Here is a 26,987-nt window from a genome sequence, read left to right on the forward strand (position 1 = left end):
GCTTTCTAAAATTGCTTTTTACTTTCTCGTATACGAATTACAGAGGAAGTAATCGTGCAAAAAATCGTTTTACACCACCCTGAGTGGAAAAAAACATTGTATTGCAATTTTGTCCGTATGTCTGTGTGTATGTACGTGTCTGTGAGCACGTAAACTTGAGTATCGTTACGCTTTTTTTTTGACAATTTTTACCTCCCCCCCCCCTTCCCTCCGTCACACGTCGTCTCAAAAAGCCAGACCCCCCCCCCCTAAAATGACGTCACACCTCAACCTACAACCCTCTTCAAAATTGCAGTTGAATTTTTTTTAAACATCGATATTTTTCTAAAATCTTGTCTAAACTTTTACAATTTATTAAAACAGTTATCTAAAACGCGAAATAACGTCTAAAATTCGTTTTCGAACATTGCTTTTTTATAATGCAAAAGTGTGACGTCGCAACATCTGAATCCCTCCTCCCCCTCATCACACATCGTCACAAAATTACGGACCCCCCTCCCCCCTACGAGTGTGACGTCATTTATGGATGACCCAAGTATTATATTAAAATCGTAGTTCTGTATCAACTTTTCAGCAATTTTCGGTAACCGGAAGTGGAACTTATTCTACTTTTAATTTTTCAAAAGCCTATAACTTAAGTACTTTATAAAGGAAATTTCACTAGTCAGTAAAAGATCTAATTCTCTGCCTTCTGTCAAATTTTGAGTAATTTTTGTTGACCAGAAGTAGTAATTTACGCTATTTCCGAAAAGTACTAATAATATTCCGCACTATTATACGATTGTAGGGGGAAAAAAGTCACAGGAAAAATAAACACAGGAAAAAAAACACAGAAAAAAAGTCACAGGCAAAAAAGTCACAGGAAAAAAAGTCACAAATATATATTTACATATTTGTTAATACTTTTATGTATTAAATATTTAGAGAGTGCAAATTAACTTAGGATTTATTAAATGTAATGTAATGTGTGTAGGCTGCAGTAGCGTACGCAGGGGGGGGGGGAGCAGGGGGAGCGGCCGCTACCCCTCTGGCCATTTTTAGCAAAGTGGCGCCTTTTTGGAAACTTTTTAAACTCAAAGTTTTAAACATTGATATTTGTTAAAAAAATATCTTTGGTCGGCACATTTGAAACGTAAATCTCTGTGAATATTGTTTTTTTCAATTACCAGTAAAAGGTGTGTGAGCAATACAGTGATCTAACCCATACCTTCTCATTATGTTAAAAAATTATCTTTAAAAAACACAGAAAGTCAGTAGCTATTTACTATTTAAAAAGTGCAGGATTGAAATGTTAGACCAACATTTTAGTTATATGTAGGATATTATTCGGAACGTTTTACTTTTATAGGAAAAGCTGGCTTTTATACCAACTCTATTTTAAAAAACGTTCGTTATGCTGTAATTCTTTAGCATTTATAATGACAATATATTTAAATCTGATTTTAGACAAATAATTTTTGTAAAAACGAATAGTGTAAAGCTACTTTATTAGATTCTAAAGTAATAATTGATTTGTTTTGATATTTTTAATAAAATGTGTAGACATATACATGTTTATATTAAGATATTGATTATTTCACCTTTTCGCTAGTCTTAATAGATGTCCCAGGAATTATTATGTAATTTTTTTTTACAAGAATTACGAAACTACGAAACAGATTGTGCCGCGTTCATTGTTTTTTGGTTGTAGTATATATATATATATATATATATATATATATATATATATATATATATATATATATATATATATATATATATACTTATATAGAAAATATTACAAATTCGGCGCCTTTTTTTGCTATTACCGCTCCCCCTACAACAAAAACCTGGATACGCCTCTGGTAGGCTGTATACGCATAGGAATTTTTATAATTCATCTAAAAATATTTATTATGAAGTATGTAGATTGTAATTATTTTAAACTTAAGATTAGAATGCTCCAAAGTCCACGTTTTTCATCGTGTTTTTTTAAATACCAATATTAAATTACCGTGAAATGGTAAGTTCATCTGACTTGCTGCCCTCAACTCATGGCAACAATAGTTATGTTTAGTTCAACCACCTTTACTGCCCACATTTATCACGCTCATTACATAACGAAACTTAGGATCAAAACAGAAAACCGACAAGGTTCAAAGGCTGTCAATGACGCATAACGTCAACAACACGAAATATGTTCGGACAAAGCCTACTGGGGAGAGGCTGACCAGAGAATAGCCTACGGCAAAATGTGCCTAAATTTCTTTTATAATTAACTTTTCTACCGCGTATTTAACTAAATACGTAACAAAAGTTGAGATTGTTGTGTTAATTATCTTAGAGTATTTTTACTTACAATTGTTATAAACCATAATGCTTTTAACGTCTATAAATAATTTATGCTATCAAAAAATACAACCCACAACAATAAACATACAAAATTTTACAATTCTTAACAAATTAATAAAAATATTTCTAAAAAGATTTTTGTGACTTTTTTTCTGTGACTTTATTTCTGTGACTTTTGTCCGATAAAATTTTTCCACTGTGACTTTTTTTCTGTGACTTGTTTCCTAGCAAAAACTGTGACTTTTTTCTGTTTTTTTTTTTCTGTGACTTTTTTTCCGTTCACCTATTATACACATATTGTTTGGCGTTCACTTGGTACGCAGTTCTTTTTTCTACGAGATTCTATTCTATTTTTAAAAGTTTAAGTAATTAAAAATTGATTAAAAATGCTGTCTATATCCCGAGTTGCCATCCCCCATAGTTTTCTATAAGAATGTTTGAGAAAGTTTAGGGGAGATCGTTCCCGGTTTATTTATAATGCTAAAGTGTGACACACACCATCTGAACCCCTCCTGACCCTCATCACACACCGTCACCACCCCACCCCCCTCCCCCATACGAGTGTGAAGTCATTTATGGACGACTCATTGTGAGACGTATATTTGAGACCCGCCCCCCCCCCCCCCCGCCTTTTTTTCTTGACATTACCTAAACTTCGTCACAAAAGTCCGAACCTTCCCCCCCACCCTCTCCCCCTCCCATCCAAGGTGTGCGACGGTCTCTTATGGATGCCCCTTACGTCTGAATTGAGTCTTTCAAAGGCTATTATTGGGGATGGGACTAAAGCCCCGGGCGTTTGTTCTTTGGGTTGGGGGGGGGGGCGGGGAGAGATCGGTAGAATGACCTATACATTGTATATAATATGTATTTGCTGACCACTCCCTCGCTCTATCTGATTCTCTTATCAACAGTTTACCAAACTTCAAGATAGCGCCCATAAATCCTACAGCTGGTCACTTGACTCATTGTAGCAATACATGTCCTTGAACTCCTTTCGTGTGCCATATTTGCTCAGGCCGGCTTATTCATCCTACGGACAGGCAATGGCAAAGCCCTATCTAAAAGTGAACCAGACGATCAAACTACGTCATCTTAATGTAATCCTAAGCGGTAGGGGTCTAGAGTCTATTATACGTCATATATTCGAGTGCGATATCTTTTGTTTGTGGTGGGAAGTGTTTAGCTATCTAGTATCTACTATGGGCGTGATAAGGTGTACGGAAGTAGATATCAGTAGAAATCTTGATGATGCGTTGCCGCATTGGGTCTCAATCTAACACGACTATTTACTAAAGGCACTTTTTAAAACTAGACCTATTATTCTATACAGTGTGAGATTAAGGTTGATGGATAGGATGATTTTTTTTGTAATATTCTCTAATATTTTTTATTTCGATTCCTTAAAACTTATTTAATTTTGCTTCGCATCTTGCTGAATTGACCCGTTTGGAGTCACTTATATAGTGTTATATAATCTATGTTTCCAAAATAATCAGCAAAACACTGTTTTAGAACAGAGATGATGTATTGTAATTGACTTAAATGATAATTTGCTAGATTCTAGTTCTAGGTTTATTTAGAGTTTAATGTTTTATAATTAAACAATCATAAAAGGGGTCGTCAATAAATGACGTCACACTCGTAGAGGGGGGGGGGGTCCGTAATTTTGTGACGGCGTGTGATGAGGGGAGGGGGGGGGGGGTTCAGATGGTATGACGTCACACTTTTGCATTAACAAAAAGTAATGTTGGAAAACGAATTTTAGTCGTTATTTCGCGTTTTAGAAAACTGTTTTAATAAATTGTAATAGGAGTTGATTAAAATACTATATGTTGAGAGAGTTCAGATAAGTTTTTGGAAAAATATCGATGTTTTAAGAAAAATGCAACTGCAATTTTGAGGGGGGGGGGGGGGGGTTATAGGCTGAGGTATGACGTCATTTTAGGGGGGGGTTCTGACTTTTTGTGACGATGTGTGACGGAGGGCAGGGGGGAGGTAAAAATCGTCCAAAAAAGCGTGACGTCATTTATGGATGACCCGAAACGCGTAAGATTGAAATTCTTTCGTATGACTCTTTGGCTGATATTAGATCTAATAGTCATTTACCATTTCTCTTAGCATTACACCCCGTTAACTGCTAGAACTGTATAATGGTACCAAAATATACATGCAAACCCAGAAACAAGTAAAATTGAGAATATGGAAACATTTTCCACTCGGAGAATGTGTAGAATCTACTTGTTGCGGTTTCTTTCCCTAGACATGTAGGCCTATAGCATATAATATAATCTACGAGAAAAATGGCCCGTTGAGGAAGGGTACAACGGGCGCTAGGCTGATAGTGCTGTCTCTTTTCTCTTAACTAAAACCAACCCACCCCCACACACACCACCCCCACCCCCCACCCCCACACACCACCCCCACCCCCACACACCACCCCCAACCCCCAACCCCCACACACACCACCCCCCACCCCCAGCGCCCCCCACCCCCACCCCACCCCCCCACCCCCCCCCCCCCCTCCCAAAAAAAACATGTCTACCGTCCCATTCAACGAAATATAATTATATACTTTTTCCAGTGTCCGCCCCCTCCCAGAAAATTCTACCCCCGCCCCCGAAAATTTCAAGTACCCCACCCCTCTCCGGGGAGGAAAAAGTCTAAATTAAAACCACCCCACCCCCCCCCCCCCCCACCCACACACCCCCCCCCCCACCCCCCTAAAAAAACATGTCTACCGTCCCATTCAACGAAATATAATTATATACTTTTTCCAGTGTCCGCCCCCTCCCCGGGGGGGGGGGGGCTCAGACGTTCTTACGCGGGGGGTGGGGCTTCGCCCCTACCCGAAGAATTGTATGCAAGAAACTCTTCACGCAAACCACTTAGATTAGACAACATTTCCCATTTATTCAATGTTCCATTTATTCAATGTTTACGCCAGAATCAATGACGTCATTATATTACTGTGTGCACTTTCCGCCTTGAGATTATTTTCAACTCTGTGCTAAATGTGTCGACGTCATACTTCGTTTTTCGAATTACTATGCATGTTTTTATTTTCCTTGTGTTTTCTCTAGAGCGTTCTTGACAGATAGATAGATAGATAGATAGATAGATAGATAGATAGATAGATAGATAGATAGATAGATAGATAGATAGATAGATAGATAGATAGATAGATAGATAGATAGATAGATAGATAGATAGATAGATAGATAGATAGATAGATAGATAGATAGATAGATAGATAGATAGATAGATAGATAGATAGATAGATAGATAGATAGATAGATAGATAGATAGATAGATAGATAGATAGATAGATAGATAGATAGATAGATAGATAGATAGATAGATAGATAGATAGATAGATAGATAGATAGATAGATAGATAGATAGATAGATAGATAGATAGATAGATAGATAGATAGATAGATAGATAGATAGATAGATAGATAGATAGATAGATAGATAGATAGATAGATAGATAGATAGATAGATAGATAGATAGATAGATAGATAGATAGATAGATAGATAGATAGATAGATAGATAGATAGATAGATAGATAGATAGATAGATAGATAGATAGATAGATAGATAGATAGATAGATAGATAGATAGATAGATAGATAGATAGATAGATAGATAGATAGATAGATAGATAGATAGATAGATAGATAGATAGATAGATAGATAGATAGATAGATAGATAGATAGATAGATAGATAGATAGATAGATAGATAGATAGATAGATAGATAGATAGATAGATAGATAGATAGATAGATAGATAGATAGATAGATAGATAGATAGATAGATAGATAGATAGATAGATAGATAGATAGATAGATAGATAGATAGATAGATAGATAGATAGATAGATAGATAGATAGATAGATAGATAGATAGATAGATAGATAGATAGATAGATAGATAGATAGATAGATAGATAGATAGATAGATAGATAGATAGATAGATAGATAGATAGATAGATAGATAGATAGATAGATAGATAGATAGATAGATAGATAGATAGATAGATAGATAGACAGCGAAACTATTATTATAGATGACGTAAGTGTGTAAACGCGTTATTAGATTGTGTTCGGGAATCAAATTGTAATAAATTAAATGGGAAAATAATTTCTGACTTCAGTTTATGTAGTTTAGCAAAGTTTCAACATATTGATCTGGCAATAGTAGATCTGGTAACTAATGAAATTAAATTAAATCAATTTCATTTTAATCATTAATGATAGGCCTAACTATTAAACTAAACTTTATTTAGCTGCTTAATCAATGATGAGATAGAAGGCCTACTCAGTGTGTGTGTGTGTGTATTGTGTAGTATCCATTCTTGTCTCCCAGTTTCACCATTAAAATAATAAAATTAGCCTATTGGGTATCATTTTATTTTTAACAGGAGAACTAAACAAACTCGTGTAAGAGTTCCAAATAAATTATAAGTATTTAACTATTTATAAGTTAAGTTTAGTAGTTACTAGTTTAGTTAGTAAAGTTTATATTTATAGGTACTCCTTTATTTAAAATTTATTTAATAAATTTTGTGTACATAACCAGTGAGAAAAATGTAGCCAAATGTACACAACAGGGGGGGGGGGGATATTTTGTATTCCACCAATGATGTGTAATCTAATGTGTAACGTTAGTAAAGGAAAATATTCTTCGTGTCATGTTTTTGACATAAAAAAATCTTTGAAACAATAATAATATATAGGTCTATCTAGGTCATTTGCCTAGTCATTAGTATTAATTATTAATTTGCCTTAGCAATTTTAAGTTTTAGGCTGTAACACTTTCATTTAAATTATTTATCTAGATTTCTAATAACTTATTTATTTGCTTTTTCCTCAGCTACTGTCGACAGCATGTGAATGGCTGACAAACAAGACAGGTCATCTGGTGAAATGGATAGGTTGCTGATACACAAACCTGAGATTGATTTGCTGCAAAAGTCATTCTCCACCACACAGACAAAAATAGAAAAATCGCTGTTGACTGTGTTTGTTCAGCCCTTGCCAGAGAGTTACATCATTCTCAGGTATCAGCTGACAGAAAACTATCCCAGAATTTCTCCACAAGTTCACATAATTTCTGACTGTCTGTCAAAAATGCAGACAAGCAGTTTTCAGAATTTTCTTGAAACAAAGGCTAATGAATTGACGGGCCGCCCCATGCTAATAACACTAGTTAAAGAGGCCAAAAATTATTTGATAACTTCTGGGTTTGCTGCTGTTGATGAACTAGAATTCACAGATCTATCAAGAAGAAAGAAAAAAGATGTCTGTAACAAAAAACTTGCCAAAGCAAGAAATAAAAACCATAAGAAAGGAGCTTCATCTCCAACTGATGACATAACAAATGGTGAATCTTCTTGTCAGGGTCCCATTTTTTCTCCGCTAGACACTGCTGTTGCTGGGAATTATGAAAAATCAATTCAGAAAAGACCAAGTCATTTCATTGCTGTCAGAATAACAAACCAAGACATTATCCAAAGACTTTCACACGCTCAAAAACTTCTGGTAAAGAGAGAACCACTTCTAGAGAAAGGTGTTTTCTCAAAGGAAACAATTCACTTGACTCTCTGTAAAGTTGGACTTGATACACCAGATGCTGTCACTCACTGCATTGACTCTCTTAATCAAATGAAATCAAGCCTCAATTCAATACTTCCAATTAGCCCTTTGGTTATTAATAGCATGTCTCAGTTTTATAACAGAGCAATATTTGCCAAAGTTACAGTCAGAGAAGACTTTCTTCTATTTCATAAGACTTTAGTCAAAAGATTAGCAGATAGCGCTATAGATATTAGGGACGAATATGAAACTTTCACACCCCATGTAACAATAATAAAAGTAAAGAGACCTGAGAGAAAAAAGTTTGGGAGTAGAAACATTGAGCCGTCTATTTATTCACAATTTTTGGACACTGTGTTTGGTGAGCAAGTTCTCAGTGACTTGTATCTCTGCTCAATGGATGGTCAGAGAAGAGAGGATGGCTTTTATAGGACGCTTCATGAACTACATTTTACTTAGATAACAAGTAAGATGGTGGTTTATTTATTTTGGTGGTTTAACTTGATGCATGACAACAAAAACAACACTGACATTTTATACTGTGATATTGTTCAGTGGATGGTGAAAGAAGCAAACAAGGACTTTTGAGACAATGTGATGAACATTTAAAGATGTTACCTAGCATGAACTTTGTATCATTAAACAATGAATAATGATTTAAAAATTTGGTACTTTTTAGGGGGTACAGGTTCAACTTTGTGACTAGCCTACTTTAACTTAGGGAGTCTGGCTTTTTGTGAACAAGGGGGGAAGCATACATTGTGGATAGCTCTTGCTAAATATAAGAAAGTCAAGTGCCCATTCTTTGGGGCAAGTGAACTAGAATTCACCTGTTTCTGTGATCTTGGCACACGAGGGGAAAGTGTGGTCAGAACTATGCCCAGCTAAAGTGAGTCAAGTTTCCATCAGAGGCGTTGCTAAATGTACAGGTCAATATTCGGTATATTGTACATTTACATCAAGATTTATCCATTTGGCACATTTTTTTGCATGGCTTCTAAAAAGTGTATACTATTAGTAAAGTCATAACTTTTTAAACCATTTTCAGAAACAAAACTGAAGCAACAAGCAAACACAAAATTTGTTGTACACTCAGCACTTTATTAAAGCAAAATTTTTTTTAATAGAAATTTTGAGATAAAAATATTTCTGTACACAGGAAGAAAGAAGATCCATCTCTTAAGTTACATCAAGTGGTTCTAGCACAAAACGTTACTAGACCAACTACAGTACAACATCCAAGTTTAAACCAAGCTTCGGTTAATTTGTTAAAATATTTTTTTTTTGCTCGGACGTTACATTTTGAACATGCTGATTGTTTTAGTCTTTGTATGGCAGTATTTTAAAGCTAAAGTAACAGTAGATTGGTGAGCTTTACAATTCATGAAACATGTCTGAAATAATTAAGGAATAATAACAATTTATAAAGTATGCATATACTGATGAAGAATATCACTTCATTTATTTTTAAAATTTTAAATTAAAATAAACAGTACATGAACATGTGTACAGATGGCACAAATTTGATAAGTGTTATATTAGTCATTATGACAAAAAAATACTTAAAAGTAAATTTTTTTAAATACTAAAGAAGAAAAAATGTCGGAACAACCTGCCCAAAAAAATATCAAAACATTTTATAAATGTCAGAAAAAAGAATTTGGGGATAAAGAATAGGGATAAATTTGCTGAACAAGCAAGAGTAAGCTAAGAGGTTGGGTGTGAAGATATAAAAATGATTTAGGTCCTAGGTTAGCAATAAAAGGTACAAATGTTGAATGATTAACCAAATCTTCACAAATATGTCAAGGCAAAGCAAGTGGCATAGGAAAGATTGAATAGATGAACACACAAAATGCATACACTGTTTTTGTGGCAGTTTATCAAACCCCCATTATCATTGCTTGAATAAAAAATGACAAAATTTAAAAAATGAAATATCAAGTATACATTTATTGTGCGTTTACAAGTAAACCATGAGTTTAAAGACAGTTAACATGGTGGGGTGTGGTAAACAAGTGGCAGGTGTGACGGACAAAGTGAAACAACCTTCAGTACAACAGTCACCATAGTGAGGTGGGGGACCAGACGGATGAGAAATAGTTGTGAGAAGACACCATGATTTAGGGTGAGTTAACAGTTATTCACTTGTACTATGATGAAAAGGGTGAGTTAACAACAGTTATTCACTTGTACAATGATTTAGGGTGAGTTAACATACAAAATTATTCACGTGTATGAGGATTTAGGGTGAGTTAACATACCGTTATTCACTTGTACAATGATGAAGGTTGAGTTAACATACAAAGTTATTATTCTACAAACTGACAACCAACCATTGATCTACAGTTGATTAAAATGAAATTATTTTTATGTTTTCAGTTTTAATTAAGTTCAATAACTAATGGATCCATTTAGACTACTTTATCAAAACATTTTTTCCCAATAACCTCTAACAACTTACAATATTCACAAAAAAGTTGTTACATTTTTTAAAAAGCATTACCAAGAGTTAACTTGGTAAAAGTGAAAACTTAAATCAAAGGACAAATAGTGTCTCATTTAAACAGGACAATAACGTAACAAACAACAATTATAATACAGACAATTATACAGCATACCATGATAAAACATGATTTTTTAAAAATAGTTATTTGTGAACTGGGCAATAATAGGATAGAACACAAACAAGTTACCATGAGCTTTGATAAGAAACAATGTGATTTGCTAAATAATTTTGTTTTGGACTTAAAATTATCAAATCATTATTATGCTAAATAGTGATGAAAGTTACATAATTTAGTAATTTTAGGGTGAAAGACCTTAAAGACGGAGAATTGTCATGAGCTTTTAAACAGCTATGTGACTGGCCACACATAGAGAAGTATATGGCCAACATAGATTTGACTGGCCACCAAACTGAGGTGTGACTTGCCACCTAATAGAGAAGTAACTGGCCAACATAGATTTGACTGGCCATCCAAGAGAGAATGTAACTGGCCAACATAGTTTTGACTGGCCACCTAATAGAGAAGTAACTAGCCAACATAGATTTGACTGGCCACCCAAGAGAGAATGTAACTGGCCAACATAGATTTGACTGGCCATCCAAGAGAGAATGTAACTGGCCAACATAATTTTGACTGGCCACCTATTAAGTTTTTTTTTTAGTAGTCTGCAGCTCATGTCTCAACTTAACTCAGACTATTACAAATAGAAATTTCAATGAAATACTTAAATAAATGAAAACAGAAACCCCAATGTTTATAATTCTACAATTATTAATTATTTTTTTTCCAGTAGAAAATGATCTACTAAAGGACAAGTATTATAGTAGTATTTTCCAGCTATGGTTAACAATGAGCATGGTGGTACAGATTAAACAATCAAATCTATTCACAGTTTATCTTTTTAATGATTTAGCACAACACAAAAATATGACACTGGTAATCTAGTTATGAGATTCTTAAACATGGTTATGTATTCATTTAGCATTACTTGAATTATTCAAGTGAAGTCATGCTTTAAGGAGAGACCATCTGGAGTATGGTAATGCCATACTGAAAAATATATTCAAATGTCAAACCGTCATTTGGATTATATCGGTCTAACTGCATATTGTTTCACTCCAACCTAAATCTAAACTATATTATTATGCCTGTTTATAATATGCATAGTTTTGGTTCTAAAACAGGCTTCATTTTTTGGCATTTTCAACACTGCAATAAAATAAATAGGTAGAGTGGAAACAACAATTAGAATAAAGGGAGAAAATTGAGATCATTATGGCTGCAATCAGAACTTTCTCACACGACAATCACAAATAGGATAGGGCTGAACACTTTCTGGTGGAGGCTACTCAAATCATACAACATTGGCACACATTTTTTATATTCTATAAACCAGGGTCTAGCTAGTACTTGCTTGAACAATAAGTGGACAGTAGGTGATGTTATGTTTACAAAAACTTTAAAGACACAATAAATTAATTAGCTCTGATGAAGACCTGGTGTTGAAACATTGCATTAATTTATTTAAGATTTACTGTTGATTATAATGTTCTGAATAAATCATAATACACTGGAAAATTAAGCTCAATGCTTCATTATTTACACTGACAACTCTGAACTGGGCTTTAATGAAGAGTGCATTCACATTATGACTAAACAGACTCGCAAGTTCCATTACCCCAACAGACAGTTACGCAAGGTGGAACACTCTACAGCTATACTAAACAGTTACATTATTTCACACAGGTATGTACCACAGTTACACTACCAAAGCAAAAACTTAGCATAGAAAGACTTTAAATTGTAAATAAATTTCTATTAAAATGGATAAGTGATAAATACTCTATTTTATTGCTACCACGGTCTTAAATGCCATCAGAGTTAGAACCCTATGAAATCAGGTATTAATATAATAAAATTTGTGGAAAGTTCTGATCTGCATTTTATACCAAGATAAAATAATTCATAAAATGGAAATGTAAACATTAAAAGTTATTCCCACATAGGAGAGTACCTGAAGATGTAAACATTTTACAACCAGCGTAAAAAAAAGGAAAAGCTATGTGATTAAATTAAGATGCTGAATACAAGTCTGCTTTTACATGTGTGTAGCTTACGACAACTGCTTGGAAACTACAACAACTGAAAACGTAAAGTTATCACAATAACAACAAATTTGAAAACAAAATTGCAAAAGAAAAATTGACTGGAATATTCTTTTAATTCTGTCTACCTTACTTATATATTTATATGCAAATGCTGGACAAGACCTGTATACAGCCAGTGTATTCAAGCAGGAATGTGACACAATAGCCTACTGACCTCTAGCTGTTCAAATTAATATTCACTCAGACTGGTGTAGCTGACCATTTGTCAAACAATATTTATTGCCACTACAAAACCTTTGAAAAATATGAGTCCTCGGCTAAAATAAATACTGGTGTACACATTTGCATTAAAGCTACAAATTGTAAATAATCTGATACTATAGTTGAAACCAAAATTTGTTAAATGGTAAAAGCTATTTTTTTTGCTTCTAATACACAATAATTTTTTAAAGATATTAAACATTTTTCAACCAACTTAAAAATAACCTGAAAATCAAGTGTTTCAATTACAGTACAGGATGATGAAGGAATACAATCTTTTCTTGTCTCTGGCTTCTAGGTCTATCTTCCAATAAATGGATTTCAAATAAAGGACATTTAAACAATCTATTTTCAAACACACACAAAAAAATTGAAGGATATGATTTATCAAGGTTAGGTGTGCCATAAAGCCACACAACTATAGCACTTTTTAAAAAAGACAATCTTGTACTAGTGGACTTCAAAAAATGTTTTAAAATCCTCTCCCAAGCTGAGGTAAACAGATATTTTCACGTTTAATTATTGCACATGGCGGGACACAACACAATTGAGAAAAGTTTTCATTTTTGTTTTTACAAGTTCTGTCATAATTGTAACCAGTTAGGTTTGATGTAATCTGTTTGTCATGCAGTGCCACGTCATGGCGGTATATGATGTCACATGTCATTTACAGCCAGTCAGGCAAATTGACAGCAGGCCGGTTTAAACAAGTAGTCACCACAATACCCAGTAGGTGGATCTCACTTGAACCACATGACATGTCCCACCCACTCATGTCAGTTAACCACATATCATGACATGTCCCACCCACTCATGTCAGGACATGTCCCATCCACTCATGTCAGTTAACCACATGTCATGTCCCCACTAGCTGTCACTTGCTTATAGACCATGTTGATGTATTATAATTAAACCTTGCTGACCCAGCTATAGGCCAGTATCTAGACCTATCACTACCCATGAAAGTTCTAACTGATGAACTTACTTTGTGTTTTGTAGCTTATCAAATGAATTTAAAGACTTAAATTGATACGTGTTCCATGTACACAATTATAAATGCAGTAAATAAACAGCTTACATGCATTGTCACAATACACAACTAGGACAATTCAAACTGCTCTAAACAATGAGTGGCACTAAGGAAGACAGGTGTAAATGTTACACAGGAGATGTATTACATTCTCTCAAAATTTGAGAAAACAGTAGAACTTGTAAAATATTTAAGTTTTACAACATTCTGTCCATAAAATATAAACTCATTGACATATTTGCTTAAAACTGAATCTAATGTGGCCTGTCATGGAGCCTAAAGTGGATATAAGACTGCCCTGTAGTGGCCCATGTGGTGTAGTGACCTATGTGATGTGGTGGCCCATGTGGTGTAGCAACCTATGGGGTGTAGCAACTTATGTGGTGTGGCGACCAATGGGGTGTGGTGACCTATGTGGTGTAGAGACTTATGTGGAGCGCTGGCCCAACAAAATATATATCAAGCATGAATATTTTTTTTTAAAAGAATGTTACATTTTTCAACCTAAAAAACTCAAAGTGTAACAAATGTTACATAAGCTTAAATTATTTCACATACAACACTGAACAAACATATTTAATAATCATTAGTGTTAAAAGTGAATAAAATTAAAGTTGATATTAAAAAATTGCTGTTGGTAATGCAATAGTACATAGACAAAAGTTAATAGCAATATTGGAACATTGTTGCCTTAGACTATATGCTTTACCCTCCATATTTAGAATACAAGTCATACAACAAAATTATTGCTAAAACAAAGTTGCATAAATGATTTTAGATTTAGCCAAAAAAAGTTTTGGATCAGCTTTCACTCACAGCTATTTTAAAACCAAATTATTGACAAAAGTTACACTATGTGATCCCTAATACAATTATGAATAAATCAGTGACCAAATCAGCTTAACATACACATTTTTGTAGGCTCTATAATTCTAGCTACAGCTCATTTTCAGTCATTCACTCTTTTTGCTTAAGTATAATCAACGTAAAATTAAAGTTAAAAAACATTTCATCAACAGTTAATCAAATATACTACATAATAATTTTCTAAAATTGACAGATAAACATAAGCTATACCAGACTTGTATATGCAGGCTTTCAAAGATATGTATATATAAACTTGATATACACATAAACATGTGCTGTCACATACACAGATGCTGCCATACCCCAGCAGCTCAAGAAGTTGATTACACTGGCCCTAAATGGCGTAAATATCACAGGCAATGTTTGTTGAAGATGTTCCACTTAGCATTGTTTCCTTCATGTAATCACCTCCAGGAGGCGTACCATCATTGGGATTTTCTCGAGGACATTTTTCTCTGACGGCTTCTGCGAACAAGACAAAAAACATAAATTCCAGAACTTTAAAACAGTTTGGAAAAAGATTGCATTCCAACAGTCATGCTTTTAAAAAAGCCAGTTTTTTCTCTAAAAATGTAATTGAAAATTGTATTACTCTGTGAAATTAAAATAAATCTCACATAAAAATATAAAATTTAAGAAAAATGCTATTATATTTATAAATCATAAAAAATAATATTTCACAAACGAAAAAAATGCACTAAGAAGTAAAAATATAAATTTTTCACACTCCTATAGTCGACGGGTGCTCATGTTAAGAGTCACAGTTGTCCCTTATCAAAACAAATCACATAAAAAATTACTTAGACCTACACACCAGTTCAACATAAAGAATATTAACAGAACTTAAGTACTAACCTGGCCTCAGATCTTGAGCATGTGTATTCAAACCATAATACATGAGGAATTAATGTCGAATCACGCAACATAAAAAATTCACCCACAGGACTGAAAAAGAATAAAAAAATAATTTAGCCTTGAGTGGAAAATAACTTTTATGAAGTCCGGATAAAGTGTATGTTTTAATTTGCTTTTTAAAAAGCAATCAGAATGTTAATAATCAAGTTTAATATTAATGTTAATTACAATATTACAATACCAATATTACAAATTACAATACCAAATAATTAAATTTCAATCCAGTAAAGACTTAAGTTAGAGCCTTGTATCATGCAATAATTTGAGGCCAAAAAGCATAGAAATTGATGAAAGAGATAATATATTCGTATATGAATCACAAATGCATTTTTTTTTCCAATGTAAAATAAATAATGTATTCATTCCTACTTACCAGCCAGCTAGCAATGGAAAGAATGGAGAAAGTAAAAAGTGCACATTTGCAAACCACAAGGAGCCTAACACAATCCCTATTACAGCTCCTAATAGAACTTGACTTATTGTGTGGTAGCTTAAATAAATTCTGGAAAATTTTTAAGAACGCAAGGGTTAGATATTTTCAAATTTAAGACAATGGCTATTACTCTCACTATAAAATATATAACATCAAGAATAAAAAATGTATCAATTACCTGCTCCAAGAGACCAAAATTGCACATACAACACTTAACCCAGCACACACATACTTCCATAAATCATCTACGATAGAATGGTTTCTGTACAACCTAGAAATGTTATTTAATCGTGAGCAAAAAGTTTTTTCTACAAAAATTATTTTAAACAAAAAAGTGTTTAATAATGCAAAAGCATAATTCAACCTAATAATAGTAAATAGTAAATATATTCTACAGCTCAACTTGCACAAAAATTATCCAGTTTTTATGGCTAAAGATGTTACAAATGTTATATACCAGTCTACTATAATTAAAATACCTGAATATGAGAAATATGGTAAAGTATGATGAGAAAAACCAAATAAACTGGGAATGGCTGGAAGGCATACCATACTCTGTGTGTAGATTTGCCCGACCTAAAAGAGATAATACAAAATAAAAAGTACAGCAGTTTAATATATTACCCCATCAAAATAACATTTGATCAACTAGAAATTAAAGACATTTTTACACAATAAAATGTTAAAAGCCTACCTCGTAAAGGTCTGGGCTCACGGATAATGTGCTTCACTATAAAATTAATACCTTCACTTATTACCAACCCAGCAAAAAAAGCTGCCTGAAAATATTTTGAAAATTGAGGATATTTAAATGCATATGAGATATGTTAGTAGTTAAAACCATTTTACTTTTACAATGTCTATTAGGTAAATTTCAAAAATATAAGTGACTATAATTTCAATTAGCAATAGTGTCTTGCATAAACTAATGCAATGATATTTTTTCATAATTAAGGATCTCTTGCCCTTGACAGTCTCAATATATTCCCCAAACACACAAAATATTTAAGAGCACAGAATATTAGAATAAGATGGTTACGTAATTAAAAACTTACTGTGTGTAAGTCTCTCCTCAAAACTATCAAGGTGATGAAGCTCACAATCAATATAAATGGCAGCATACTAAACCAGGCCAAGACAAAGCCAATAAAATCATCTGTGGGGAGAAAAGAAAAGTTTAAAGATAAATCATTATGTCCAATATATACATATAATTCTCTTCTGGGAGACGCTAGAAAACAAGCTGTAAGCGCTTCCTACCACCCCATCCCTACATGGTCGGGTGAGCTGTGGTTCACGCTAAATGTTTACATTCGTAGAGCCGGGTTTAGTGACGGCTATTAGGGGCAGATAATTTAGTTTGAAACGATTTTAAACTTAGGGGAGGTAACTAAGAGGAGGCTGCTTTCACGGGGGGGGGGGATATGTAGGGTAGGGGTTGGGGGAAAGGAGGGTGGGGGTAGTATCGTTCTTAACGACCTACTGATAGTGTTTAAAGCAAATATTTTCAGTGGCAGCATTGGTACTGTCAAATTCACAAATTATGAATTACTGAAAAGTAGAAAATAAAACAACTAAATAGCGGCGTATGATATGCCGCCGGTCGGCTCGTATTTTGAAATCCTTCTTGTAATGTTTTTCTGATTAATATTTCTTTCTTTTGTGCCTTTTTTTATTTTTTTCCAAGCAAAAACAAAAAACGCTTGGAAAAGCTTAGTTTTTTCCGCACAATAAGAAACAACAATGACTTCTGACATTTGGTATCTGTAGTTTACTTTCACACTAAACCCCCCCATTCAATGCACACCTAACTATGACCTATTTTTAGGCTAATGTGTAGGTCGTTCAATTCACAACCTCCGGGTTTGTTGGTTAGTATCCATCTCACGGCCCTTGCAGCATTGCTAAAATGATGGCCAGTTTTGTTTTCATTAAATAGTAGAGGGATAAAACTAATGATTACGAAGCTATCATCAATTTTAGTATTCGGAACTACAGGTTTCTATTGAAGACTTTTAATTGAGAATTGACCTCATTTCTTTGTCTCGCAAGTGGCTTTTTAGTGAAAGTATCTCTCTGTGTGATTTCTGTCTTTCAAATCAAATAACTTTTAAATACTGCTTTATTTCAAACCAGCCTATGTAAATTATATGCTTTAAGGCCTAGATTTTACACACATTACAATTATCTGGTAATAATTTTCCATATTAATGAGATGTGTCACATGTAAATTATCACCATTCAATAATGTCATTTAATTATTATCCTTAATTAATTTCAAATGCATAGCATGCTCATTATGTACAAATATTGTAACAAAACATAAAAATATAAAGTTGAAAACGCACATGTGCTAAAAATGTTTACCACAAGAAAAATGGTGGATTTTCAATTTATAATAACAAAGTATAGGTGGCAGGAAGGTGGGGTTGCTAAATCGAAGAGTCTCGAGTTCGAACCCTCTAGCAGATGAGGCTCGTTAGTTGGGAACAGCCACTCTTCATTTAGGAGAGACAACAACAAAAATCAAACAACTGCTGCCTTGTAGTTTGTTCTTGGTTGGACAAAGGCCATGGAAACAAATCCAACAAGAAAAGCAGGCTGAAATTGAATTCGGAGTCAATGGCCTTAATGGGGCAAAACCAGTTGACACGTTTACTAAATTGTGCTGGAGGGGATCCCTTCCAACACTTAAAATTAAGAACGCAGAAGATGAAAAGAAGGTGCAGGACTATATATGCGAGAAAAGCGTTTTAAAATTTGGTTTGGAGAATGAAGGCTAAATTTAAAAGTTGGTGTCATTAAAAATAATAGAACTTTAAAAATATCAACGGTGTAGATACAAAAATGAGCGAATAGATGAAGCATTATTGGGTTTATCCGTCTACGAAAAAAAGAAATTAAATAACCTAGGCCTAGTGTGAGCTGTTTTTTTAAGACCTGCGCACACATCACAACCAATTTATTTTTATTTTTTAAAAAGCATGTGACCTTTATTTGTTTGATCACTAGTAAGGTTTGCTGTGGCTTCAAATGTAAGAGTGACATAACATAGTTGTAATGTCGTGCCATGGCAGTGAGTGACAAATATTTAAATTAAGTTACAAGTAGGACTAGGTCTAGGTAAAATTTAGTTAAAAATGAAATAAAAACCTCCAAATTAGTGCCTAACTAATGGATTAGGCTAAATATTAGTATTTCTCGCTAACCCGGAGGCGTGGCCGGTTGCTAACAACAATATGGCGCCCGGACCGGACGCTTGACTTCCGACGATTTTTCGGCCAAATTCCAGAGACCTTCTGCTAATTAGTTTTTAAAATGTTTACCACGCGCAAAATGGCGGGACTTTCACGTTATAACAACAAGCTATAGGTGGCAGGGCTATATATGCCAGAAAAGCATTTTAAAATTTGCGTTGGAGAATGAAGGCTAAATTTAAAAGTTGGTTTCATCAAAAATACTAGAACTTTTTAAATATAGATTTCCCTATTACAAAATTGATTTCCCTACTAAAGCATTATTAGTTTTATCAGTCTATGAAAAAATAAATCAAATATAGTCAACCCTTTTTTTTATAAGAGTGGCCAAAAAATGACAACCAAATTTTTTTTATTTTTTTGACCACGTGACCGCTATTTGATGATCACTAGTGGGGAACTCTGGGTACATGGCCACTTAAAAAGTCTAACCGCATTTGTGGTTCTCTTTAGCTTCAAGTGCCTTCAGGGGTAAGAAGAGTTGTCATGGAGAGATGTGTTGTCCATGGCAGTGAGTGTCAATAAATATTAAATTAAGTAATTTAGTTTAAAACGAACTAAAAATTTCAAAATTAGTCCCTAATGGATTAAATATGGATGTCTATCATTCAGTAGTCATGTTTAATTCGAAATTTGGGTAAATTCTAGATTTAGTAAGAAAAGCTACTAAATATGGATGTCTATTATTCAGTGGTCATGTTTAAATTTTAAATTGTATAGGCCTAGGGGCCTAAATTTTTAGATTTATCGAGAATATCAATATTGTCAATAGTTTGCTGTTGAAAAATGGCTTAGTTAGGGCGACTTGAGGGCTACTTTTTTTTAAAATAAACAAATAATTTGGTAATCTATCGTTTTGGGTACGTAAAATCGCCCGCGGCTATTTATGTACGAAAACGTTACCTCATTGTCAAGGCTTTAATAGAAGTGTATTGTCATACTTTTGTGTCATATATTATATGTAAATGAGTAATAAACCTAAATCAATGGCAAAATATATCGATATTGGCCAGAAATTAACTTTAAACAGCAGTGTCTGAGAGCAAGATTTGCTATATAAACAGCAGCCATTTGTAAAATAGAGTGGCTTCCCCCTGAATCTGGCGCTAAAAGCTTATAAAAATAAAATTTAGACAAGATGGCTGCTATAGTAAATGAGCATGGTTGCATCTGTTGGAAACATCGCTAGTCTTCATTTATTACGGAAAAGTTTTAATTCAATTGTTTAAAAACAGGTACATAAATGAATCAAGGAAACATTTTTGAATTTTTTAAAACATAAATCCTCCTCAAAATGTGAAATAATTATTAAAATTTAAGGAGTCACCTGTTTTTCACATTACAAATCGCGGGCGATTTTACGTACCCAAAACGATAGATTACCAATAATTTTGACTACTGCTGTGCAATACTTTATGTTGGTAATCTATCGTTTTGGGTACGTAAAATCGCCCGCGGCTATTAATGTACGAAAACGTTACCTCATTGTCAAGGCTGTAATAGAAGTATATTGTAATGTGTTTGTGTCAAATATTATAGATAAATGAATAATACACCTAAATCAATAGCTAAACATATCAATATAGGCCAGAAATTAACTTTAAACAGCAGTTTCTGCAAGCAAGATTTGCTATATAAACAGCAGCCATTTGTAAAATAGAGTGACTTCCGCCTGAATCTCGCGCTATAAGTCTATAAAAATAAAACTTTAACAAGATGGCTGCTATAGTAAATGAGCATGGTTGCATCTGTTGGAAACATCGCTGGTGTTCATTTAATTTAATATTTATTACTCAAAAGTTTTAATTCAATTGTTTAAAAACAGGTACATAAATGAAACAAGGAAACATTTTTGTATTTTTCAAAACATAAATCCTCCTCAAAATGTGAAATAATTATTAAAATGTAAAGAGTCACCTGTTTTTCACATTACTACTCGCGGGCGATTTTACGTACCTAAAACGATAGATTACCTTTATGTTTGATCTAGTCTAGATCTAAAATCCTACGTATTATAAGTTTAAACTTTTCGAAGTGAATGAAGAAAAGTTCATTTTTTAAAGTTTAAAGTCTCATTCATCCAGTGTGAATGTAGCACAAGCAAATCAAAAAATGTGATCAGTGGCTTCAACTCTTACTACTCTCAAGTTATTGAAGTTAACTCACTCAAGTAGGTACTAGGATTACGCTCGCGCCGCGGCGTCCGAGGCGTGATTTTTCTCCCGTTACCAGGCTGTTGCGTTTTCGGCGATCGCGCGAGTGACGATGTTCGAAAATTTGCTTAATTCGCCGCTTCCGTGTGATCATTTTTCTTGTGATGATTGTTTTAAGGAGATAAATGGATATCAAGCTTGTTTGTTTTTTTTTTTGTTTTTTCTACTGGACCCAAAAAAGAGGAGTTATTCTTTGAAAATAAGGTAAGTTTATTTTATTCATTACAAAATAACTATTGAAGACACGTCCACTTTATGTAGAGACTCAAACATAGGGACCATTTCTACGTATTATCTTTATTAATTTAGAGTTCTAAGTTGCTCCCATTGTTAATGGTTCACTCCCCAAGAAGGTATGTACTTCGCCATTTCTGATGGTTACGGCTCAAAACGAAAGGAAAGCCGGAAGTACCGTGAGAGGCCTAGCCCGATCACGCTAACAACACTACCGACTTATTAAATATGACTTTCAATTTACACTGTATTCAGTTATTTTTTTATTATTTAGTATAGACTTTGTTTAATTAATATCACTATATCGTTTGAATTGACAGTTCTAGAAAATAATAGCACATTCCCCATTGACTCTTTATTTAGGCCTATATACTTTATTATTTGAAATGCTGTCATGTACGCATACATTTAGCGGTCGGTTTAAGGTTGAGACCGAGAGGGCATAACGTTTTGGATAATGTGTTGCACATAGGAGATGGGTGTTTTGTGAGGGGGGGGGGGGGTTGAGTAAGTACGGTGGACTCCAGTTCCGTGACGTCATGTAGATCTATTGTATGGATGGCCCACTACTAATTACTAAACCAACACGCGAAACTGACATTATTATTGTTGGTTATGCCCCCCCCCCCCAATTAACTGCGTTCACCGGGAATCTGTCCTCAGTCCTCTGACGTCACTGAACGACGCGTTGACCCGAGGTTGACATTGTTCTACGTGAGCATCGAGGGTTGGGGTTAAGAAAGGTGACGTAGTGTACCAATGAGGATAGGGGGAGGGTTAATGACGTCACTTATGGAAGATCGTTTACCGTAGTTTATAATGAAGGATTTAAAACAGTATTCCAAGTTTTCAACGCTCTGTTCTGATTGTAAACGCAGTAGTCCTGTTTATTTGAATTCTTCTTTAATGTTGTGGACTTTTTAGATCTTAAATACTAACAAAATTAGTTTTCTTTTTTTTTATCTACGGCGTTTATTTTGAGCCATTTTGACGAGAGCTAGATTCTGGAACTGTATAGCCGTGAGCATTAATGACGGGAGTCATTGTCACGCACAGATTGCCGTGAGCATTAATGACGGGAGTCATTGTCACGCACATATTGCCGTGAGCATTAATGGCGGGAGTCATTGTCACGCACAGATTGCCGTGAGCATCAATGGCGGGAGTTATTGTCACGCACAGATTGCCGTGAGCGTTAATGGCGGGAGTTATTGTCACGCACAGATTGCCGTGAGCATTAATGACGGGAGTTATTGTCAAGCACATATTGACGTGAGCATTAATGACGGGAATTATTGTCACGCACAATAAGTCATTAATGATGTCAAGGGGTTTGTCGGGAATTTTAATAAGTCAATCTTAATGACCGTATGTCTACAGTGGTTGGTCAGTTTACTAATTAGTTATGTTTCATTTATTTTAATGACATGTTACTAAAGTAATGTTCATTATTCCAGATAGAAACTGCAATTCTACAGCACAGGCAAAGGAAGAACAATGTAATATTAAACAGTGATGAAAATTAAATTTCTTTGATGGAAATAAATAACTTGTTCATCCTAAATTTTCTAAAACAAATTACAATAGTTTAAAATATGGTTTCATATATTAAAAAAAATTAGAATTCACATATAACCATTAATAAAACTTACCAATATCAATATTTATATAATATTAACAGACACACTTACAGAACTTCATTCTGATCAGTTTTCAGCTTGATATTTTAAATAGTTTGAGTTAATTTTGAGTTGTGTGAAAAGTTTCGGTGTTAAAAATATAGAGGGGTACATTCTTCCACCCCCTATTTTAGGCAGACATATATAACTAAAACATACAATTTGATTGTATCTATTTAGGTTTAGGGTTAACTACAATCAGGCCAATTTTGAGACATAAATACTTAAAAGTTAAAATTTGGCATCATTTTCCATTTTACACTAACCAGATTTCGGTTTTTGTACAAATGCATAATTTATCAGCTCATTTGCTCTTTGAACAAAAAACTTTCAAATTATGATCAATATTTTGATGGTATTAATGATCTCATCCATAGCCACACATTCTGAGCAATTTTCAGCTTGATATTTCAAATAGTTTAACTTTAAACTGTGATTGTATGAAAGCACTGTGAATGCAAAAACAAGGGGGTCCCCTCCTCACCTCCAGTTTTTTTTAGAATTCTACCTATGAAGTTCTCTTTTTATTTTTTATTATGTTAACATATATGATAACTTAAGTTACTACAAAGTTATAACAAATTTGATCACACGGTTTACAGGCTATGACAATTTTAGTAAATGCTTAAAAAAATTCTAACACAGAAATTGAAAAAAATCCTATGTTAAAAAAAACGCTTTTTTTAATACGAAAAAAAATCATAACTTTTTAACCGTTTGAGCTACATCAAAAATGAAAACGGTTCTGTTATTGTAATTTTCTGCTCCTTTTAACTGTAGTAGTTGTTTCCCCAAAAACCCAATTTTGAAAATTTATCCTAGTACCTACACTCAAGTAATGATAATCCTAGTCTAATCTACACGTTAAATAATACAGTATTAAGAGGAAAAAATGTATCTGAATATTTTAAAAACAAAACATAAAACCGATTGCAATTTTGATACCTTTAGGATATTCAACGTAGGTTAATGATAATGCTTTCCATTCTTCGGGCTTGAAATCTGTATTTTCACCTATCTCACCTTCCATTCGGTATACTTCGTCAGCCATTTTGGATAGAATATTTACGCATGCGCTTGGCAAGTTTCATTGACTACGGCTGATTCACATTTTGAGAATGATCTTTTTAAAGCCTATTTTATTTTAATATCACATTTTTTATACAAGTACGTTATATCTTAATATACTAATTATCGATCTATATTCTATATCATGAATAACATTTGATGTGTTAATTCAATCATATTTGTGTTCTCCCATATACTAAAATGCATATAAAACAAAGTTTAAAAAAATAAAATAAATATAACGCGTTTTCAATACATTATACTTTGACAGTATAACATTAAAATTAAAGTGTTTAATTTTGATAAAGATCTAGATTGTATTATATTGATAGTCCAATATGTGCAATGTTTTCTCGTTTTGATTTTAAAAATAGAAATCCAAAACTCAAAACAATGTCATAATTTGTGGACGCTCTTCATACAAGGATACAAGGGGAGGGGGGAGGGGAGGTAAAGATCGTCAAAAAAATCGTGACGTCATTTATGGATGACCCCTAACAGGTAAAGAGACAACAATTGCCTGCTTTCTATCAAATCTATAATCTAACTTAATCGTAAGCGGAAATCAGAGGTGTAGGAGGGACTCATTCCGGCGTCCGGGGCGAACAATCAATTTTGCACACACGCATATATCCCCCTCCGAAAATGTATATATAGTTATCCGCCTTTGGCCTTTGGGGGTCATCCATAAATGACGTCACGCTTTTAAAACTATTTTTACCTCCCCCCCCTCCGTCACACGTCGTCACAAAAAGCCAGACCCCCCCCTAAAAAGACGTCACACCTCAGCCTACAACCCCCCTCAAAATTGCTGTTACAAAATCTTGCCAGAACTATGTCAACATAGAGCAGGGGTTCCCAACCTTTTTTTTACTCTAGAGCACATTCTAAAATATCGGTAGGGTGGCGGGCACCACGTATTTTGAATCAACAAACTCCTTCCAGAGGCGTAGCGACCCTTCCCTTCACCCGGGGACAAAACTGTCGATTTGCACCCCCCCTCAAACTTTCGATCTCCATCCCCTTCAACCTTTCAATAATGTTTATGAAAAAAATTCTGTCTCTGTCGAATAGTGAGAGGCGGGCACATACGAATCGTTCGGCGGGCGCCATGGCGCCCGCGGGCACGGGGTTGGGAACCCCTGACATAGAGTATTTTGATCAATTCCAATTTATTAAAACCGTTTTCTAACATTGCTTTTTTATAATGCAAAAAAGTGACGTCACACCATCTGAACCCCCTCCCCCTCATCACACACCGTCACAAAATTACGCCCCCCTCCCCCCTACGAGTGTGACGTCATTTATGGACGACCCCTTTGGCGAGAAAGCCCCCCCCCCCCACACACACACACTTTATGAAATATCGGGACTGTCCTTTAAAAGTTTTTTTTTTAAACTGGTGTTAAATAAGTAAGTAGCAGTCTATTTTCATAACTTGGACAGTGTATAATTTACTAAGGTAGCTCAGAATACGCTTTTTATTTATTTTTCCTACCCCGTTTGGTGTCCCTATAGGGTCTGCGCCCGGGGCGGCCGCCCTACCCGCTCTACACTAGCTACGCCTCTGCTCGAAACTTAGCTCCAGCACAGAGCCGATGACACTAAAACAAATATCCACTTGCACATTAAAGAGGATTATAGGGTGACAACCTGACTTTTTTGAGATTTTAATTATTTAACGCAGGGGTCTCCAAACTTTTCAGTCCGAGGGCCGCATTAACTATCAAATTTCAGTTCGGGGGCCAGTTTCTTCCAGGAATGTCTTTAATTTTTCTGGGCAACGTTCCTCGGCAGAGGCGTAGCGAGGGGGGGGGGGGGGGGCGGGGGCGGGGCGTGGCGGGGCGTGGCGGGGGGGACATATGTCCCCGTGCGCCGACCTTAGGGGGGGGGGCGCCAAATTGAAAGTTTGAGGGGGGTTGCAAATGAAAAGTTCGAGGGGGGGGGGGTGCAAATCGAAAGTTTGAGGGGGGTGCAAATGGAAAGTTCGAGGGGGGGTGCAAATCGAAAATTTGCTCCCGAGGGGGGCGCCAAATTGAAAGTATGTCCCCGGGCGCCGGGAAGGGTCGCTAAGCCTCTGTTCCTCGGCCATCACCAACAAACGTTTTTTTCCGTGGACGGAAAAATCTCAGCGGGCCGGATGAGAGGACATCGCGGGCCGCATCTGGCCCGCGGGCCGTAGTTTGGAGACCCCTGATTTAACGGAAAGATGCCCACTGCAATTTACCGGGTTTATAGTATTTATACTCAGTGTCGAAACAACAATTTAACTATTGTAACCAGGGTGGAAGCCCACGAACTCGATTAAAAAAAATTAGATAGAAAATAATTAAATGTCTTTGAGGAGGCCAAAACATACATGATTAAAAAAAAAAACTAGATGCTGGACATGTGGGATACACATATTTGTAAATAAAAGAAATACCGCATTCTAACGACGAACGGTTGCTTTGTGAGCTTTAAAATTCAGCAGTAGGT

At 34.8% G+C, this 26,987-nt stretch overlaps 2 protein-coding genes across 4 annotated transcripts; one reads left to right on the forward strand and one right to left on the reverse strand.

The window, feature by feature from the left end:
• Positions 1–6,505: 6,505 nt before the first annotated feature.
• LOC131945987 (uncharacterized) lies at positions 6,506–9,027 on the forward strand. 3 transcript variants are annotated; one of them, XM_059306619.1, is made up of 2 exons: positions 6,506–6,545; positions 7,213–9,027. In XM_059306619.1, exon 2 carries the CDS (start codon positions 7,233–7,235, stop codon positions 8,391–8,393), a length of 1,161 nt encoding a protein of 386 aa, XP_059162602.1. In that variant the 5' UTR covers positions 6,506–6,545; positions 7,213–7,232; the 3' UTR covers positions 8,394–9,027. The 3 variants fall into 3 exon arrangements, with proteins under 3 accessions (XP_059162602.1, XP_059162601.1, XP_059162603.1); XM_059306618.1 differs by lacking the exon at positions 6,506–6,545 and adding an exon at positions 6,573–6,670; XM_059306620.1 differs by lacking the exon at positions 6,506–6,545 and adding an exon at positions 6,701–6,779.
• A 932-nt stretch (positions 9,028–9,959) lies between these two features.
• LOC131945988 (dolichyldiphosphatase 1) lies at positions 9,960–24,491 on the reverse strand. The gene is made up of 8 exons (XM_059306621.1): positions 24,387–24,491; positions 17,114–17,214; positions 16,753–16,837; positions 16,538–16,634; positions 16,237–16,329; positions 15,999–16,127; positions 15,566–15,655; positions 9,960–15,175 (listed from the first exon to the last, which is right to left on the reverse strand). The coding sequence occupies exons 1-8, from the start codon at positions 24,469–24,471 to the stop codon at positions 15,136–15,138; spliced, it is 720 nt and encodes a 239-aa protein (XP_059162604.1). The 5' UTR covers positions 24,472–24,491; the 3' UTR covers positions 9,960–15,135.
• Positions 24,492–26,987: the final 2,496 nt, after the last annotated feature.

Source organism: Physella acuta, unplaced genomic scaffold (assembly GCF_028476545.2).
Source record: "Physella acuta isolate Inbredline_101_S28 unplaced genomic scaffold, ASM2847654v3 ptg000543l, whole genome shotgun sequence".
NCBI classification, from domain to species: domain Eukaryota; kingdom Metazoa; phylum Mollusca; class Gastropoda; family Physidae; genus Physella; species Physella acuta.